The sequence below is a fragment of the Lygodium microphyllum genome, chromosome 4, assembly GCF_053477565.2.
Source record: "Lygodium microphyllum isolate KBCC chromosome 4, Lygodium_microphyllum_v1.1.10, whole genome shotgun sequence".
Taxonomy (NCBI): Eukaryota; Viridiplantae; Streptophyta; class Polypodiopsida; order Schizaeales; family Lygodiaceae; genus Lygodium; species Lygodium microphyllum.
In genome coordinates this window covers 144,656,649-144,675,981 of record NC_141138.1, presented here as the reverse complement: position 1 = coordinate 144,675,981, position 19,333 = coordinate 144,656,649, and the positions used below count along the sequence as shown (strand labels likewise).

The 19,333-nt window shown below is 38.7% G+C and overlaps 1 protein-coding gene across 3 annotated transcripts in view; it reads left to right on the top strand.

Moving 5' to 3' along the window:
- The window catches only part of LOC148037725 (putative methyl-CpG-binding domain protein 12), a 42,068-nt gene extending 28,774 nt beyond the window's left edge, over positions 1-13,294 (top strand). For 2 of the 3 annotated variants that reach the window (XM_087676680.1, XM_087676679.1), the window contains exons 3-4: positions 12,454-12,507; positions 12,620-13,294. In XM_087676680.1, coding sequence (XP_087532806.1) covers positions 12,454-12,507; positions 12,620-12,887 — 322 coding nt within the window. In that variant the 3' untranslated portion in view covers positions 12,888-13,294. The remainder of the gene's footprint in view (positions 1-12,453; positions 12,508-12,619) is intronic. The other variant, XM_087676681.1, reaches the window with a different exon arrangement.
- The last annotated feature ends 6,039 nt before the right edge of the window (positions 13,295-19,333 follow it).

Below are 19,333 nucleotides of genomic sequence, written 5' to 3'. Positions count from 1 at the left end.
ACTATGGAGCTAGTGGTTGCTAGAAGCAGTGGAAATGCAACTATTCCCATGTCATACTCACGGGGAGCGTTACACGAGTGATGGATTATCTTGCTTGTATTAGTGGTAAAGATATTGATAATTGCTCCGATGTGCCTAATGATGTGTTTGCTAGTTTAAAGCATTGGAAGCAGCAATACCTTGTGATCAATGTGGCAAATGAGAATGATACTCCACGACAAATAGCACGTCCTATAATAAGATAGTTGTTTTTATTTTTCACGTACTATTTACCGAGTACTCTATTTTTTGAGTCTATATGACATAATATGAGCCTATGGATGTTCATCGTTGAGTCTTAAATCTTGACATATGTCATCATCATTTATAGCCCATGGCATACTGCAATCTTTTATATCAGATTCTAACTTCTAAATCTTGATCTTGAAAGTTTTTTAAACTCATGGATTATGAATTTATAGTCTTATTGTCTTAAATCTTTGGTGGGATCATGCATACTTGTCAAATCTCTCCTCAAGTTACATGAACACTCTATATTGTTGAGGAATTTAAGTGGTTTGGTGTAGATGTTCAACATGTAAATGGTATTATCCATTTATATGCATAATAGTAAAATATTTCTAGAAATAGACATAAAATTCGTTTTCTCGTTTTTGTTTCGCGTTTTGGAAACTTGAGACAACTATGCTCGAGCATGAGGTGTCATTGAAGTTACAAGGGAGGCTTCCATCTCAGTACGGTAGCCATGAGATACTAGGGTTTGTAGGGGAAACACAGAATGTGCACGACGAATACTGAAAGAGAAGAGAAACTCAAACCACAAAAGAAGAAGACGAAGCATCGAATCATGCTAAGTAAACCAAGCTGATGCAATAGAGCTGAAGCTGAGAAGATGATTACAATGTCCTTTTCGAATTAGGTGGTTGTATTTGAAGGGAATCTGCATTGTGAAGGGAGTGAAACTCATTTCTCTGGGTAGTAGGTTGTTGAAGTAAGATCATGAGCTATCGGAGACTGATGTTGAAGTCAAGAAGAGTGCTAGACTGCCAAACGTAGCTAGCTAGTTGATGATTGGAGTAGGGAGATTGCCATCACTGAAGGAGGAGCCTTTGAATCGGCAAACACAAGCTGATAAGTGACGCTAGCTGCTGCTGTGGAGTGATGCTAGGTAATGGAGAGGGGTCTAAGCTGCAAAACATAGATGATTGGAGAGTGTGAGCTGCCAAATGTAGGTGAGAATAGCCCAAATGTTGATACTTGGAGGTAGAACTCTATTACTAGATGGTAGGATAGATGATAGGTTGCAAATGTAGACAGTAGGATGTTGCTAGGTGAAGGAGTAGTCGCCAGAGGAGCAAACGTAACTTGATGAGTTCACTTGCCCCCAAACACAGATGCTTGGGGCTGCAGAGATTGATGCCACGAGGGTAGATGAGCTTGCGAGGTGATGAGAGCTGTCTCCAAGGTGTGGATGCTGACATCAGGTGTGTGGGATCTCCAAACACAGCTTGATGTAGAAGGTGTGTGAAGAAAACTGCTAGGCTTTGCACTGAGGACACACAAAGTGTACGACTACGATAGAAACACAAAGAGACAGACATAGACAGAGAGGGCAAAACTCAAACCCTAAACGCAAACCTCAATCTGATTTATAGTGTGCTCCTCAAGTTACATTTGCTCTACTATAAATTGCATTTGTGTTTGGGGGCAAGTGAACTCATCAAGTTACGTTTGCTCTACTATAAATTGTATCTGTGTTTGGGAGCAAGTGAACTCATCAAGTTCCCAATCACTATAGTAGAGAGGCCACACTGCCTATAGGATTTATAGTAGAGAAATCTAAAATTTTTGAGCCTTTGGTGATCTCAATGCCGTAATCTTTGGAGCAAGGTTGTAGAAAGGCTGGGAGATGAGAGAGAATGCTGAGAAGAGAGAAAATTCAAACTTTCTTCGCAAAGAACTGAAGAAAATCTGAAATTTGTTGCTGCTGCACTGTCTCAACAACTTGTAGATGCAAAGAACTGAAGAAAATCAATCATTTACTGTTGCTACCCTGTCTCAACAGCATATAGATATTGTCATCTATTGTTGATTGGTCTTCTCTTGCCCCTGGCTACCTTAGAAGGTCCTCCAATGGCTGCAAATTAGACCAGTAACATCTCCTTCTTTTCTCTTGCAGGTTGAATCCACTCAAATGTCTCTCTCTAGCCTCTAAAGACGTTTTTCAGGTTGCATGGGCATCTTTGACAAGTGGCAGCCTTTCCAGATGGTTTTTTCAGCATTATCCATAATTAAATATTAATTTTCAATCTTTAAATACTAAAAATTAATCTAATAATTATTTCAATGGCCTAAAAAATAATCTAATTGGCCAATAATTAAATTGGCTAGGCAACTTCAATTCCTGAGTATCTCTGCACCATCTTTGACCATTAGATTGGTGTTAGATATCGTTAAACGCTATCTCTCTAGTGTCACCAAAACTGACACTTATGGCCAAATGAATGACCTAGGCCAACAACTAGGACCAGATACCACCAAGTATGTGTGTGGCATAACTTACAGTATGTGTTGTGGATTTGAAACTTGAGAAGATCATTCTCAAGTCACGTAATGATGGAAACATCTCCATCAGTCCATTTACTAAAATTATCTTGCAGTCCCTCTTCAAGCTCCTCTCTTGCATATTGATCCTTCCTGTGTCAAAGAGGATGCGCGCTCGGGTTTCGCCTTTTTTTTTTTGGCAGAGTTATGTCGTATTTGTAACGCAAATAGTGACGTTGCTAATTTGCATCGCAAAGGCCCGTTGCTATACCCCCTGTACCCTTGTAGTGATCATCGTTGGATCATAAATGTACCAATCTTGGTGTATATTTCTATCATTTACATTTATAATGGTTTTGACTCTAGGTTCCTCAAACAGAAATATCTTGAGAGCTTTAGCTCTTCCATCCATTAAATCATTTTTAGGTTATTTTTGAGGTATGCTAGCCTCTCGGTGTCAATAAAACAATAGACACCATGCAAAGTGCATCGTATCTCTACATAATATCTTGGAGGAAAATAGAGTTTTTTCAAGATCTTCATGAAATCTTCCCGTGCCAAGAGTAATCGCATGAGTGCAAGGCAGATTGATACAAAGTGTAAAAGACCAGGTAATCATGCCATCTTCTGTTCCACATTGTGCGAATGCCTTGCACTCTTCAAGCTCCTCACTTGCCCATTGATTCTTGTTGTGCCAAAGAGGATGCAAGCAATTTGCAGCAACATGGATTGATTTGTGAAACTAATCCCATCTCTTGTTTCACATTGGGTGAATGTCTTGCACGCTATAGCATTTATAAAAGTTAATTTGTTGCCCATATAGCAATATACATTATGAATCATGATAAATCATAGACTCATACAAATGATTAAAAGGTGAAATTATAATGAATGGTCATTGATTCAGTTATCTCAAGACAAGATGTTTCTGTCAAGCATCTCTCCAATCTTATCCATGTACTCGTACAAAAGGCCTAGAGTACTATCCTCCATATAAGTGATCCTTAAAAGTGTGTCAATGGGAGTCAAAGATTTTACCAATATAGCTTGCATCTGTCTAGTAGCTCTCATCCATGACATTGTTGATAAATGTCAAAGCCTTAGGCTGTTCCCTCTTATCCCATACAACCCACTTTCTAGAGACAATTGTCCTCAAGAGGCCTTGGTGGACTTCAACAATTCTCTCCACAACAATAAATATGTAAGCGAAGCAGGTGGTTGATGGCTTCAAAAGATCTAAATCATTGTTTTCCCTAAAAATGGCATGCACTCTAGGCCTCTGTCACAAAATTTTCCATGCCTCTATCTCTCTTGAAGAGATCATTTATCCATCCAATCTTTTCCAAATCCTCCACGAGTATATCTAAACAATGTGATGCACATGGAGTCCACATGATCTTAAAAAACTCACTCTCTAACAAAGCACCCATAGGCACACAATTATTGCCATTGTCAGTGATGACCTACACTACATTCTCTACAACAATCTCCATGGCAGCCTTGATATGCCTATAGATATAGTCATCTGTAATTATTGTCTCTGCTCTGCCGATGCATCTATGGCACATAAGAACATGCTCTCTTTACTAGAGGACACCAAGATATTATAGACATTCCTCCTCCTCACATTTTTCCATCCTTCACACAAAAATAGTGCAATCATACTACTGCCAAGTAGTCTTAAAATGTTGTATCTCTAGCTCTACAACTTGTTTCTCTCTAACAAGCTCACATGTGTGCAAAGCCTCATAGGAGGGGCCCTCCCACTCACATCCAATCTAATTGATGGCTCTAATGGTCATTTTTCACCTATTTATATGTGTAACATTGAAAGGGATGGTGCACTATATAAACAATCTCATGATCTCATGAATAGCCTTTGCCTTTGCTTGCTTTTGAAGGGCCGTCGTAATACTTGCCCTTTCCAATGATCCTCTTGTAGGTCTTGCTGCCCGAGTGGTACGTGTACCTGTTGACGATCTACTACCACCTTGCGCACCCCCAAGATGTGGCAAAGGGAGTCGTGAAGCAACAAGACTCTCAATAGTAGTACTTGCACTTGTCGGAGTGGCCTTTGCATCTGTATCCATAGAGATATTGGCAGTAGTAGAAGCAATTCCACCAAAATCCAAGGATACTCTACCTCTCTTTGGGTACTACCATCTACGGGAGGAGGTGGAACTGTAGGACATTGCTACCTCCAATGCTGTAGACTAGCATACACATCATCAAGCATCTCGGAGCAATTATCAATATCCTTACCACTAACATGAGCAAGATGATCCTTCACTCGTGTAATGCTCCCCATGTGTATGACACACCGATAGTCGCACTTCCACTGCTTCGAGCCACCGCTACCTTCATAGTTACTAACGATGTATGTGTGGCTCCAAAAGGTGTCCTTTACCATGGTTGTACCTTCTTGGAAAGTGGAAAAGACTTGCTTAAATAAGAGAGCATAGCAAAGGATGAAGAGAGGAGAGGGATTGCTTGCTGAAAACAGTGAAACTCAGTGCTAAATTTGAGGGAAAATAGCTAGAAATAGTATGGACATGAAAGGAAAGGGATTGGGTAGTTAAGGGATGAGGAATGTGGAGTTTCAGAGCTAGAATGTGGAGTTTCGAGGTTATAGATAATAGTAGATGTGAAAGGGGGAAACAATAAGCAGGGAGAGTGATCGGTTGAGAAAGAGGGTGGATAACAGGGGAAAGAAGGCGGAATGCTCACGTAGTAAGGTGCACAAAGGCTAAATGATGTGCTCGATCCGAAAGTAGCCGAAAATCCCTGTTTGTCAAAACACTTGTCTTGAAATGCGTTTCGGGATTGAAATGTTTTGGGTCCAAAACATTTCCATTTTGGGTAGCTGAAAACGCCATTTCGGGTAACTATACTTGCAATGTGACCCTCATGTTCATAAATAAAGCATTTATTTGCAACCATCAATTCCCTACCTTGTGCTAATGTTTTCAAGCTCTTTCTTTGCTGTTTTGGCCTCTTTTCAAGCTGATTTTCAGATCTGCTTCTTTTCTGAGCCTTAAACAACCTTTATTCAGCTTCTCCCTACTCTTTAGGAAGCTCGAATCGTTCCCACACAGCAAAGCATTTGCTCTAGCAGTCGTCTCTATGAGCTGAGATAGACTAGAGATAGTGAATTTAATGCAAAAATCCTTGATTCCTTTAGGTAGCTTACAAATATATTTTTCCACTTGCTCATGAAGGGGTATGGGGTAATAAGAAGTGATGGGCAGCAATGCATCCCAAAACTGGTTATTGTATTGGTCCTACTTCTTGCATTCCTTAGCATCTAGCTTGTTCCAAGTTGTCATGATGTCCACCTCAAAGGTACTTGTCAACTAATTCAATGCATTTGCTTGAATTGTACCCATGTTGATGGTGCTCTACCTTGCATCAAAAGTGTGGATCACCATTGCAATGCATTCCCCTTTAAGAAAGTGGCTCCGTTTTAAATCTTTGAGGATTCGGTGAAGTTCCCCCTTGAATAGGGACACAATATGTTGGTATATTTGTGGTTGCATTAAATTGTTGAATGAAAGTCAAAACTTTCAGCCTATCTTGTGTACCATTGAAGGACTCAAATTTCACTACTTTTCCATCCTCATCATAGTCTTTTGTTGTCCCATTGGGTGTCAAGTCTGTAAAATCATAATCCATGAGTTTAAAAAACTTTCAAGATTAAGATTTAGAAGTTAAAACCTTAAATAAAAGATTGTTGTATGCGACGGGCTATAAACGATGATGACATATATCAAGATTTAAGACTCAACAGTGAACAACCATAGACTCATACTATGTCATATATTCAAAAAATAGAGTACTCGGTAAATAGTGTGTGAAAAATAAATATAACTATGTTGTTGTAGGACATGCACTTTGTCGTGGAGTATCATCCTCATTTGCCTCACTGACCACAAGGTGTTGCTGCCTCCAATGCTCTAAACTCGCAAACACATCATCAGGCACATAAGGGCAATTATCAATATCCTTACCACTAAAACAAGCAAGATGATCCTTTACTCGTGTAACACTCCTTGTGCATATGACATGGGAGTAGTTGCATTCCCACCGCTTTGAGCCACCACTACCTTCATAGTTGCTAATGATGCGCATGTGGCTCCAAAATTTATCCTTCACCATGGTTGTTTGTTGCTGGAAATAGAAGAAACCAGTATCAAAGTTGGGGATAACCAGCTCGAACTAGTGTGGACAGCAAAGGAAGAAGAGGGGAGAGGGATTGCTTGCTGGAAACACTAAAAAGCAGCTCCAAATCGGAGGGAAAAGTACTGCAAATAGTGTGGACAGGAAAGGAAAAGGATTGGGCAGGTGAGGGATGAGGAATGTAGGGTTTCGAGGCTGTAGACAGTGGTAGACGTGAAAGAGGAGTAAACAACAGGCGAGGAGAGTGATCAACTAAGAAAGAGAGTGGAGAGTAAACGAAAAGGGTGAAATCTGCACCTAGCAAGGCAAAATGAACAATCTATCACGAAATTGGGTGAGTTACCTTGCATGTTTAGGAAAAGGATTGGGCAGGTGAGGGATGAGGAATGTAGGGTTTCGAGGCTGTAGACAGTGGTAGACGTGAAAGAGGGGTAAACAACAGGTAGGGAGAGTGATCAACTAAGAAAGAGAGTGGAGAGTAAACAAATAGGGTGAAATCTGCACCTAGCAAGGCAAAATGAACAATCTATCACGAAATTGGGTGAGTTACCTTTCATGTTTTGAAATGGTTGTCTCGAAACGCGTTTCGGGACCGAAACATTTTGGGGCTGAAATGTTTTTGTTTCGGACAACTATGCTTCCATGTCAGCCTTGTATTTGCATTTCCTACCTTGTAGGTACCAACAGTTTTGCTTCATTGGCCTCTTTAGGAGCTTGAAGTGAAGGCTTTGGTATTACCTTCGGTGCACCTTGTTATCGCGAAGGTATAGACGTCGACTTTTTCTTGCCCTTGCTGTCCTTTAGAGCATTCAAAAATTAGGTGAATTGAGGATCCTTTGCCAATTCAGCAAAGAGATTTCTTGCTATCCTCATCCGATTCTTGAATTGGTCATCAAATTCCTCTTCACTTTACTGGTCATTAGTCTCATGACTTGAAGGCCTTGGATCTTGCCCAACAACAACATTTTCAGCTTGCTTTCCATGGTCTAAGCCTTGGCCAAAATCAGGCATTGCATTTTCTTCTTCTCCATGTGAGTGTCCATACTAAGAGGCGTCATCATTGCTTGATTCCATCTCACTATATGAAGACATCTTGTTGTAATTTCTCAGTTGAGTACAAAAATCAGTACCAACACAAAGCTTTGGCTTGCAATTAGGTGCCTTGAGCCTACCAAATCAAGGGATTGAGTGGTTTCCAGCAACCAGATTCCACAATCTCCTTGGTTAATTCAAAAGCCCCTTTTGGTAGATGCAATCAGCACACAAATTGGGCAAATTTCCCCTTGAATTTCACTTAAAACTTGCTCTAATTGGACCCCAGAGGACCAAATGTTGCCCTAAATTCACAATGGATGGGCTGGCATCTAAATTCCTTGATAATTTCACAAATTTCAAGTGTTGAATTCAATGTGCAATGCCTTCTACTGATAGCACGAGTACTGAGGTGGCTGCTAAACCCTAATTTTTGCAGAAGGTTTAAAGTGGAATTCTCTTTGCTGTCTACCAAATTCAAATGAGATCTAATCCGAATGGTTGAGATCTTTTGAGAATGGGCTGGAATAGGTGAGAGTATGCCGGAGAGAGAGAGAGAGAGAGAGAGAGAGAGAGAGAGAGAGAGAGAGTGTGTGTGTGTGTGTGTGTGTGTGTGTGTGTGTGTGTGTGTTCAGAGATTTCTCATGGGAAATGGCTGAATTTAGCATGCAGCTTGTTTCAACTAGTAAGGAAAGCGGTTGCCTGCAGCTTGAGAGCATTAGAATGTTGCCACTAGCTAGCTGATGATGTTGCCAGCCTCTGACGGGCCTTCTTCTACTGTGACCTGTCTATTGATGGCTCTAGATGGTTGTTACCTATTGTAATCTATTGTTTTTTGCTCAGAAAATGGACCGATAGCCTTCTCTCTCTCTTGCTTTAGTTGAAAATTGACTTGAATGGCTAAGACCAAGTCCCAAAAACGTTTTTTCAGTTTGCATGGTTATTTTTGCCAAGTGGCAGCCTTCTAAACCTAATTTTCAGCATTATCTAGCCATCAAATTAATTTTCAAAATTAAATAATTCTGAAAATTAATTTCAGCCCTTTTGACCTTGCCCAAAAATTAAATGTGCCCATCTAATGCATCACATGTGTTAAATAACCTTGCACATTTGATTAGTAACTCAATCAAATGTTATCAACAAGATTAAAGTATCTCAAAATTTCACGTCCTCGTAACACTCAGAAACTCTAAAGCCTTGCCCTACTATTGGTTGAGGCATAGTGGAATAACTTGTTAGTCCAATAGGAATAGCCATGCTAGCAAATTATGGAATCAATTGGTCTACATCTTGGAAAGGTTGGGTAGATATTCCATGTTGTGAATATCCCAAAGGTGGGTAAGGTGAAGGACGAACCTCTCCCATAACTGTAGGTGCACCACTCGGGTGTGTGGGTGTAGTTGTTCTAAAGGTAGTGCTTATGTTTGGAGAACTGCAGGGAGTAGTGTGGGATGTGACATGTAGTGTTTGAAAGGAAAAGTAAATGGTGTGAATGATAAGGGAGATTCAGTGGAAGAAGTGGGTGGGATGGGTTGGTTTCAAAAGTGGGCTGTGAATGATGTAGCATGAATTGATTTTATTCATCTAATGATGGAAATGGAAATGAAGATGAAGATACGAAATGCAAAGAAGATGAATCTCTAAAATCATTCTAACTATGAGTAGCAAAATTCAAAGAAGAAAAAATGGAAGAAGAGTTACATGAAAATTTTTAATTATTCTCTGTGTGTGTTAATATGCAAGAATTGATCTTCTAGAGAACCTTTTCCATGATCAACAAACCAAACTCTTTTTTTTGTCATGATCTCTATGATCTATCAAAGTATTGTAAAGGAGTAGAAGTAGAAGAAGAAAAAGGAACCTAAGTTGAAACTTATGTACCTTGCAGTGGAGTGGAATGATAAGTTTGAAAGAAAGGAAAAGGAATATACTCCGTATCTCTTTCTTCAACAAGGGGACAAGCTTGATGGAGGTCTTGACGGCCTTGCAACATCATTAGATTTATGCGCAACATTTGTAGAGAGAATTCTAAATAGCTTCATCGAGTATCTATTCTCGAAGTGCAATTCTCTTGTCAAGCTTCTTGATCTTCTATTCTTTGTGAGCAATGATTAGCTTAAGCTCCTTGTTGGTAATCAGATATTGTCTAGTTTCTTGAGGGTAGTTAGAAGTATCCACACTTGTTGGAACCTTGTGGGGCAGGCTCTACAACCCACTCTTGCTCTATTCTCGGCATAGGTTGCTTTGGAGACTTAATTGGTGTGGAAGTGTTCAATGTTATTTTCTCTTTGTGGTTTCCATTTTTGAAGACCGGCTTTTCTTTTAAGGACCTAGTTTTCTTCAAGGACTATCTAGCTTTGATACTATGTAAAGAAATGCTCAACTATAGAATGCAAACACAATTGTATGACAAACACATAGACTAATAAAGAAACACAAATAAGGTTAAGGTAATATAGAGACAATGAACACACAAGATGAAAGAATCTGATTAATGAATAAATATGATGTTCAATGTAACAAACACACTATGCAAGTTGAATACTAAAACTCGGACTCTTGTGTCTTAGGGACTGAGGTAGAAAGTAGCAGGCAGCCTTCGACATGTTGGGCAGCAGCAAATGCAGCTTAGGAAGGCTGAATTAGTGTTTGACGAGGCCGGGCAATGCAAAAAACAGAAAATGCAGTAGTGGCTGATGATGTGGCAGCTGGGCGATGATGTGATCAACAAAATGTAGTAGAACAGGTGACATGGCAGGTGGTTGGTGATGCTGGCAGCAAAAATGTAGACTCCAGCTGATTGTACAGCTCCAAACAGAGGCAACAACATGCGGCAGTAGGTGACAAGCTGGGACAGATGTAGACAGCAGTTGTCAGCTGGATAGCAGCATGAATAGGTTGGAAAACAGTTGTGAATAGTAGTAAGGGTTGGATAGTAGGCACCTAATGATGGATAGCAGTGGGCAGCAGCTCGAATTGAGATATCCTCTGCGAACGGGGTATGGACAGCAGAGAGATGGCACCTACAAATTGCAAAAAGAGATTGGAGTCAATGGAGGGCAGCTTGTCTATTTATAGAAAGTTTGGATCCTCCCAAATTAGGGTTTGTGCTTATGGGACATAGACACTCTTTAGGATTGCATTTCTTTTCAATGAAAGTTTGGTAATTTGATTAATTAAGCATATTTTGGGGCCATTTTAAATGGCTAGTTAGCATATAATGAATTTTTAACTCAAGACTCCTTCAAAAATTCAATAATTCTCATTTGTAGTTGGCCCTTGGTTGTTGTGTGACATCACCCTCGGTTCTAGTTGGCTGCATCTACATTAGGGGTGGTATTGCTGGACTTGGAATTTGTACATGAAGGACGACACTCTCAAGCACTCTCCCTTAGCCGGCTTCCACAAGAGTTAGTGGTTGTCAAACATTTGTGCTCCTTGAGCATTACCTCTATCTCATCTTGTTCACTTATTCATATTTAACATTCATTTATTCATTAGATTCTACCCTCCTTTCCTTTTTGCATTTTTGCATTATTGTTTGAGCTAGCGTGTTTTAGTTGCATTCATATATCTGTCTCTTCTCAGCAGCACCAGCCCTAGCATATCTTCATAGTTATCCCATTGTATTGATTGAATGATTGATGTTTTTAGGTTGTCGGTGTGAAAAGCATGAAGGCTAACAGAGAATACACAAGAGTGTTTGAATAACAGGACTAACTAATGACTGCATAGAGTGAATGGTAACAAAATGAATGCACAAATGAGTCATGACACAATGCACAACCAACTGCAGTGTACCTGGATCAGAGGCAAAAGGCTTAATGCAAGGTGCAAGAGAAACACTAACAAGCCTTTGTCTCTCTAGGAGCACCCTAACAAGCCTTTGTCTCTGTAGGGGCATGCTTAAGGGTTGTACACTTGGCTAAGTAGGATTGCATTGGCCCTTTGAACAAGGGCTTCTCAAAGCTTGCAAATGGCATTGAAAAGAAACCAAGAAAGGTTGCAGAGGTAATAGAATGGCAAGTTTGTGATGAAAAATCTTGAGCCATCATTATATTGGAACTTGTCATCATAAATTTGTCTCTTTTCTGATCATTAGCTTAGAATTCTAGGACAAAGAAATATACAGGACAAAAATTTAAATAGCAGATTTAAAAGTGAAAAATTAGAGCAAATTGTAGTCCGTAGATCCATATTGAAAAACTAGCATATCATTGTTCAAGGCCCAGGCTTCAATGAAGGATAGAAATTAGCAAAATTCAGGGACTTAAAACTATGTTGTCAATGACAGACAGGCATGCATAATGTGCTTACCTTCTAGTAGTTTCATATGGGAATGATTTTCTCAAGTTTAGAAGGTGGTGTTATGTAAAATTTCTTTATTCTTTGTTGTTTGAGTGTCATTGGAACTCGAAAAGAAAATGGGCAGGGGGTGGAGGGCAGGTTTTTGGTGCAAATAAGGGGCAAGAAATGTGTGTCAGACCAGGATTTAATTCAGACACAGGACTTTTTGTAGCATCATTATTTGTTTTGTGAATTCAGTTGTATACAGCAACCAATTGAGAAGAAAAGTCAAGGTGATTGCTAAATGATCTCTATTGGTAATGGACAAAGGTGCATAAGCGATGGTAATATGCTTCTACTTTAATGATGTGCACACATATTTATTGGAATCTACTTTGGTAAATATGCCTGCAGATACTATCTAGCCCCATCAGGAAGAAAATTGCGCTCTATGCCTGAGGTTGAGCGGTAAGGTTTACATAGTTTTTCAAATTGGTTCAATTACTTTATTTTTAAATCGTGTATTTGTTGTTTTGATAATGACATTGGTAGCGGGTAACTCAAAATTTTGTCTTGGCAGTTTCTTAGCACAGCATCCAGAGTATGTTGAAGCAGGTGTCACGTTGAGTCAATTCTCTTTTGTTATACCTAGGCCTCTGGATAGAGATTATCTTAAAAAGAAGTCTCCTGAAATGAGAGGCAGTATTCTGGGGAAAAGATCACAGGCTGATAATGTGCGATGCAAATTACGGCCATTCAAGGCATCTTCCTCTGAGGGAACAGAACAAGGTGTTGAGGTAAAGCAGTCTCTAGCTGAAGAAGTGCAAATTGGCAAAGAGCAGAGCTGATCTTTATTTCAAATCTGGACAATGATGTCAAATTTTTAGTAGATTGATCAGTAGCTTAAACTGTTGTGAGTTCTTAAAAGTATTGGATGTATGTGGGATAAAGGGCCTACAATTCCAATGATTGAAGGCCTTCCTGAATTAAAATCTCTGCCAGCATATCCAGTATATGCACACATTATTTTGGCAGAAACACCTATAGGAGTTCACCATCCGTCAAGACAGGCAATGAAATTGTAATTCATACCTCTGGGAATACATTTCATGGAGAAAAGGTGAAGGTGCATGGTCACCTTCCATATGTCTGCTAATATTTCAAATCGTTGAATTGGCATGGGCTTGAAATTACTGTTTGTTAGTTACATGCTTTGTGCTGATAGTTACGCAAATGTTATAAAGCATATACAGGAGTAAAATATGCAAACCACTTGAATTTCAACATTCTCAAACCCTAAGCCAAGTCCATGCACATTCAGGAGACGTGTTTTTACGGTTGGAACTGAAGGTAGATGATTATTTGGAGATATAAGGTGGTTGATCCTATTGAGCATGTGCTGCAATCTCCGTTCTGTCCTCGCTGGCCGACAATATGTTTCTTTTAAATGTGGTTACTCTTGCTAGTATCATCAAAGCTAACATCATCAAAGCTGGCTGTTTGCTTGTGGGCTATGTGCATGCACTTCTGAGGTGCTAAAAAATTTTGTTGCAAAAATGATAACGAGCGCAGGAGATGCTGTTTCAAGTGGTACGTGCAAATTGTGATGTGATTACATTTGAAGTTGTAATCTGCAAGCATATCATTGAGGCCTTGTTTTTGTGCTGTTTTGAGACACATATGAGGAAAGAGAATCGAGAAGAATGCATGACCAATATTTCACTTTCTACTATGCCTCTCCTTTTCGAACTTCTGGGAGTCGTGTTGGAACTAAGATTTATATTTCCATGGGGCTTTCGATTTATCAGATTGGAGTAACTGTGGAGCATAGGTAGGGTTCTCTGTATGTTTAGATGTTTGTGCTCCATCGTTTGCCTGGCTTGTGGATTATTCTTGGTGTCTATAAGGGATGCCTAAGTGTATCATGGCTAATATTTGGAGGGCCCATAGCTAACCAATAAGTCCTGTACCAAATGGATGAGAAAATTACCACAGCTATTTATAAGCATTCAATGCATCGGGTACGTATGATTCATATAAGTATTTTTTGCATATATGCATGGACTGGATAGGGTTGCTCAGACGGCACAAATAGTTGGCTGTAATGGTTGTAAGGGGCACGATGTGGGAACTATAGTGAGAATTAGTCAAATTTCTTGTGCTTGTCCTTAATGCAAGGAACCTGAACACCCAAAATGCCACTGGATGTAGATCTAGATCCATTTTGTATCAAATGCAGTGTTCGTAAGAGGAGAATGCTATAACGACGTGTCTCTTCAGCTGGTCTCAAAATGGCCTGCTGCTGATGAGTCGGCTGGCCTCGACAGAGGTGAGGTGAAGCTGGTGCAGATGCCTACTACGTGGGATGGAGGACGAGGCGGCCACCCGCCTATCATGCTCAGGCGAAGATGTCTCATCGCAAGTTCCATCCATGCCCCCCCTTCTCTCTTGACTATGTTGCCTGTGCCTCAGCCCTTCTATCTTTGAATTTAAAAAGGTCAAAAAAGTATCAAATTCATGCCTCTTTCTTGGTGCATGTGGGATGTAAAACTAAAGAAACGGAACACTAATGTCTTAATTTGAGACATTTCTCAAAATAAGGAGTGGTTTCCAATAGGAAAATTGGCCAAGCTGTGTTTAGAAGGGTGGAAGTGGTTGTCACCAAAAATCAAATACCACTCCACGTGACTTAAAGGGGAGTTTTATGTGGAAACCATTGAAAATGATTTCTAGAAAACCCCTTCATGAGAATCTCTCGAATAATTCAAGCGATAGTTTTATGGAGACACTTTGCACTAGTATATACTGCTCAAAAGCTAGGTCACAAAGAAAACTCACAAGCATGTTACCAAAAACCAGAAGTGCATAGCCATTAACGAATAAGAGAAATGTTACCTTGATGCTTAATTATGTCTGGTGATGGTTAGCTAAAAGGAAACACACATCTAATGCTCAATGTACACCTTCAAACAAAGAAAATATGAAAACATGATTCATTGATAATGTACAGTCCATAGATCATGAAGCAAGGGAATACCTTGTATGCACCAAGAGAAGCGAGATGATGAGCATATCCAACCAAAAGAAGTGCAAAATGAGAGAGGTAGAAGGAGCCATACTTGCCAAAACTCTAGAGCTTCATGAGGAAAGGAGAAAACAAAAGAATACAAAATTGTTGTAGGAAGAAGTGCATTCCTATCTCTCTTCACACTTGCATTGTGTCATTGACCCACCACTCTAAATCATTTAACTTCTAATAGGTAGATGGTGAATGCCTTGATGTTTACATCAAATGATACTATAAGCAAACCTCACTAAGAATAAACATTGAAGCTTCTTGAGCATTCCTTTATTACTCAAAGCTAGTAATCCCCCAACAATAAAATCTCGATATGTTCTCATCAATTTGGCAATGCAAAAGTCTTGACCATGTCACCATAAAGTTGAAACCTTGTGACAATCCGAATCAAACCCTCACAAAACTCTTGTTTACCTCTATCTATCTCCATGTAATTTGCTTCTATCAAAGTCAAATTTTCATGTAACCATTCCTAACCATATGTAAAGGAGGAATTGTCAAGTGTTAAAGTACTTTTGATGTCTCTATTGTGTTTGTACTATTACCTTCATGATTCCATAATGTGCTCTCTTTCTTTATCATAATAGTGGCACCATCTTTGCATTTGGCTCTAACATTTGAAACCACACTCCTTTGCCTCCTCGAGGCACCTCACCAACTATTCTTTCATCGTCTTTTGCATTTTGCATTTCATATAGTCTCTGATGTGTGTGACCAATGTACTCTCTCTCTCTCTCTCTATATATATATATATATATATATATATATATATATATATATGTATGAGACTTGCCCAAGCCATCCCTATACCATACTATCTTTTGGTCAAGCTATTTACCTAAAAATGCTCTCAAAATTTTCACAGATTACTCTAGAAAAAACATCTATCTCATGCGCATAGCGCTAACAAGATTAGCTTCACAATAATAAAAATGTGGACTCATTTTAGGGCCCTCTAAGAAGTGTTAGGTCTACTTAGGGAGAAACTTGCAAAGGTCCTAAAATGATTGGACTTTGCATTTTTTTATTAAAAAAAAATCAAAATAGTATAAGAAAAAAGTCTTGAATCCATATTTCAAAAATTTTATTCCTAGACAAACATAAGCAATCATTTTATAATACCAAAACAATATTTTTTGGATTTAACGTACTTAAGTCTAAACACTTTAATCATGTTTCCTATGAATTTGGCAATGGCACAAGATGAAACATTCTTAGTACTTAAGCAAAGTTACTTGATGCTACTTATCTTTTCCAATTGTTGGTTTAGGGAACGCATTAGCAAAGTTGTGCCAGTCGAGACCGCAGACATTTTCAATGAGAATGTTGTTCCCAACTTGATAGTTGCCAATGCCAATCCTACATCCATCCTACATCCACAATTGAAGAAAGTCATGTCATAGCTAGTAGCAAAAGGCAAATAAGTGATACTTACCATCTTCATGTGGACATAATGTCTAATTATCAACCATTGAAAAAAATGTAGCCTCATATCCACTTATCAGGTACATAAGATATTTGCATAATTGAAAGGTAGATATGATGTTTATTTTACGATCCATCTGAATCCTTCTTTGGAAGTGAAGTGTTAAGTTTCTTTCATAGTCTTGGTTTGATTTGTGTAGATCATTATATTCCATAAGGATTACTCAAAATACAAAACAATAAGTCCTAAAAGTATCTACCATGTAATGGCTCACGTATAGATCTTCCCATGTTGCAATAAATACCTTGCTCCAAGTCTGTACCATTCTACAATACACTCATAGATCAATGTTAGTCTAGGACTTTTCTCCATCAATGAATTTTTTTTGTCAAGTCAGATCCACACATTTGCCTTCTAATTACTCCTCCACTTGTGTTGTCCTCTATGCCATTGTGCATATCTCTCCATCATGCCCTCAACTCTCACTCTCCCTCATCCACTCAACATGGCATAGAAAAGAACACACAAAATGTGAGAACAACCTATGCTCGTGTATTATAAAGTACAACATAGACATGTCTCATGACTATACCCTCATGATGATGCATATGGGTTTACCATTGAGCATAGGGAATCACATGTAGAGTGCACAATAAGGTGTGCCTAAGTCACCACTATGTGTGCCAATTAATGTTACCATTGATTTTACCATTTTGGTAGCATGATAGAAATTTTCTATCCTTCACCTTTGGATGGCTTTGTTGGTGTATTGCTACCACCTTGTGATTGCTTGATTTGGCATATGCAAGCCAATATTTGATAGCACCTATTCCACTAGGTGCTCCTAGAGCATGTCTTCATGAGGCAAGTTTGTTATCATGGGATGTAGAATTAACTAGGAGATAGGTGATCAAACTTTGGGTCCATCAAATGCTTGTGAGCTTCGCTAAAGTTTGCCAATATGACCCAATCATTATCCCCATGCACATTAAAATGATACATCGTGTCTATTAATGTACATAAGCACACTAGTTCAATATTATGAAGCTAGTTAGGGTATGATAACTTGAAGCTAGGTAGCATAGGATAACTTAAAACCTCTTTCCTTTTATCTTTCAAACCAAAGATAACCTCATCCTTGATTCTCTCATCTTCTATAGTGCACATGAGTGCTAGGTATTTTAGTCGACTGACCCTTAGAGCTGTCTACAAGAATGTATAAAAAGTAAATGAAACCATAAATATATTGGAGGAGACAATATATCTTTGCATGGAATGAGTAGCTTCCCTATGCTTGACTATTGTACTCAAGGTTTTCTCTATGCAAAAATTAAGTTTCCTCATTATTAGTTTATTCTTTTTTTAAGAGTCAATAGGATGGTAAAGATGTTCACTATTGCTAGACATTGTGCCTTCATGCTCCCCTCAAGATTGCCAAGAGAAAAAGGGGATATTCGGAGGATATTAAAGGAAATATTTAGAGTAGTCAAAGCCAAGTGACAAATCTTGAACAATGCAATAACTCTTAATTTGTTAATATTAACTTCTCCAAAATGGCAATGAGGCCATTCATCACATAATGAAAGAGGTAAACCTTTTGAGCCAATTTAGAGTCTAGGATAAGTTCATGTATAGCCTATACTCTTGAAGGTTTAAAGGAGTCAAACTTGAGCAATAAACTTGGAACAATGCATCATGCAACCCTTAATTGTATTATCTTCTCCAAAATGACACTAAGGTCATTCCTTGGATTACTTGAGAGTTGGACCTTTTGAATTGGTTTAGTGTTTGGGGAAAGTAGAGATTTTTCCTAAATGGTCGAGAGGTTTGAAGGAGTCAAAACCAAGGGATAAGGCCTAAATAATGCAATACCCAACCACCCTTACTTACTTAGCATCGACTTCTCCAAAATATTCATAAGGCCATTCATCACATAACAAGAGAGCTAAACCTTTTGAACCTGATATACACAGATGTTTGAGGAGATGATGGGATCAATATCAAAGAGGCATAGGTGAGATGTACATTATCCTCTCAATGAGCTTGATCATTTGTACGAATCCTTAAATAAGAAACATAAACCTTGTCTTTTGTCTTTGGATTCTAAACAAATATTAGGGTTTTGTAATGTACCAAAAGGCTTTGAGATATGCAATGTATGAAGTTGCAATAGGGTAGTATAAGGAAGAGGATATATGTAACGAAGTAAGATATTTTCTAGACATCCCTTGGTGCTCATAAATTCTATACCTCAAATAGTTTTTTTTTTTTTTTTTTGCTTTATTGAAATTGACCATGGATTTTGAAAATCAAATCCATCTATTCAAACATAAAACATCTAGGTGCACATATTAGAATGTTATTGAATCTATCAAAAATAACAACTCCTTTGAGGCAAGAACTTTATTTATTGGGGTTTTGCTTGCACAAAAGGCTTAGTTGTATCAAATAAAGAGTGCCATATACTTAACCCTTGGTTTAAAAGTGCTTTACTACTTTAAAAATTATTGAATTTTTTGAGAGCATAGTAGATACAATCACATGCCTTGGTTTCCAAAAGAATATAACAATATATCAATTTAGTCAACCCATGGATGTAGAAACCATGGTATCAAGCTCATTCATATTATTCGGCCATATGACATGCAATGGAATGGAGAAGGTTGACATCCTAGAGAAATTGTTTTAGTGAACATATAGAAAGTTGTTCACAAAGCCAACCCAAAATAAAGTAATGAAGTATTCAAAGAGATAAATAATGAGGGAACATCACAAATCTAATGTAGTGA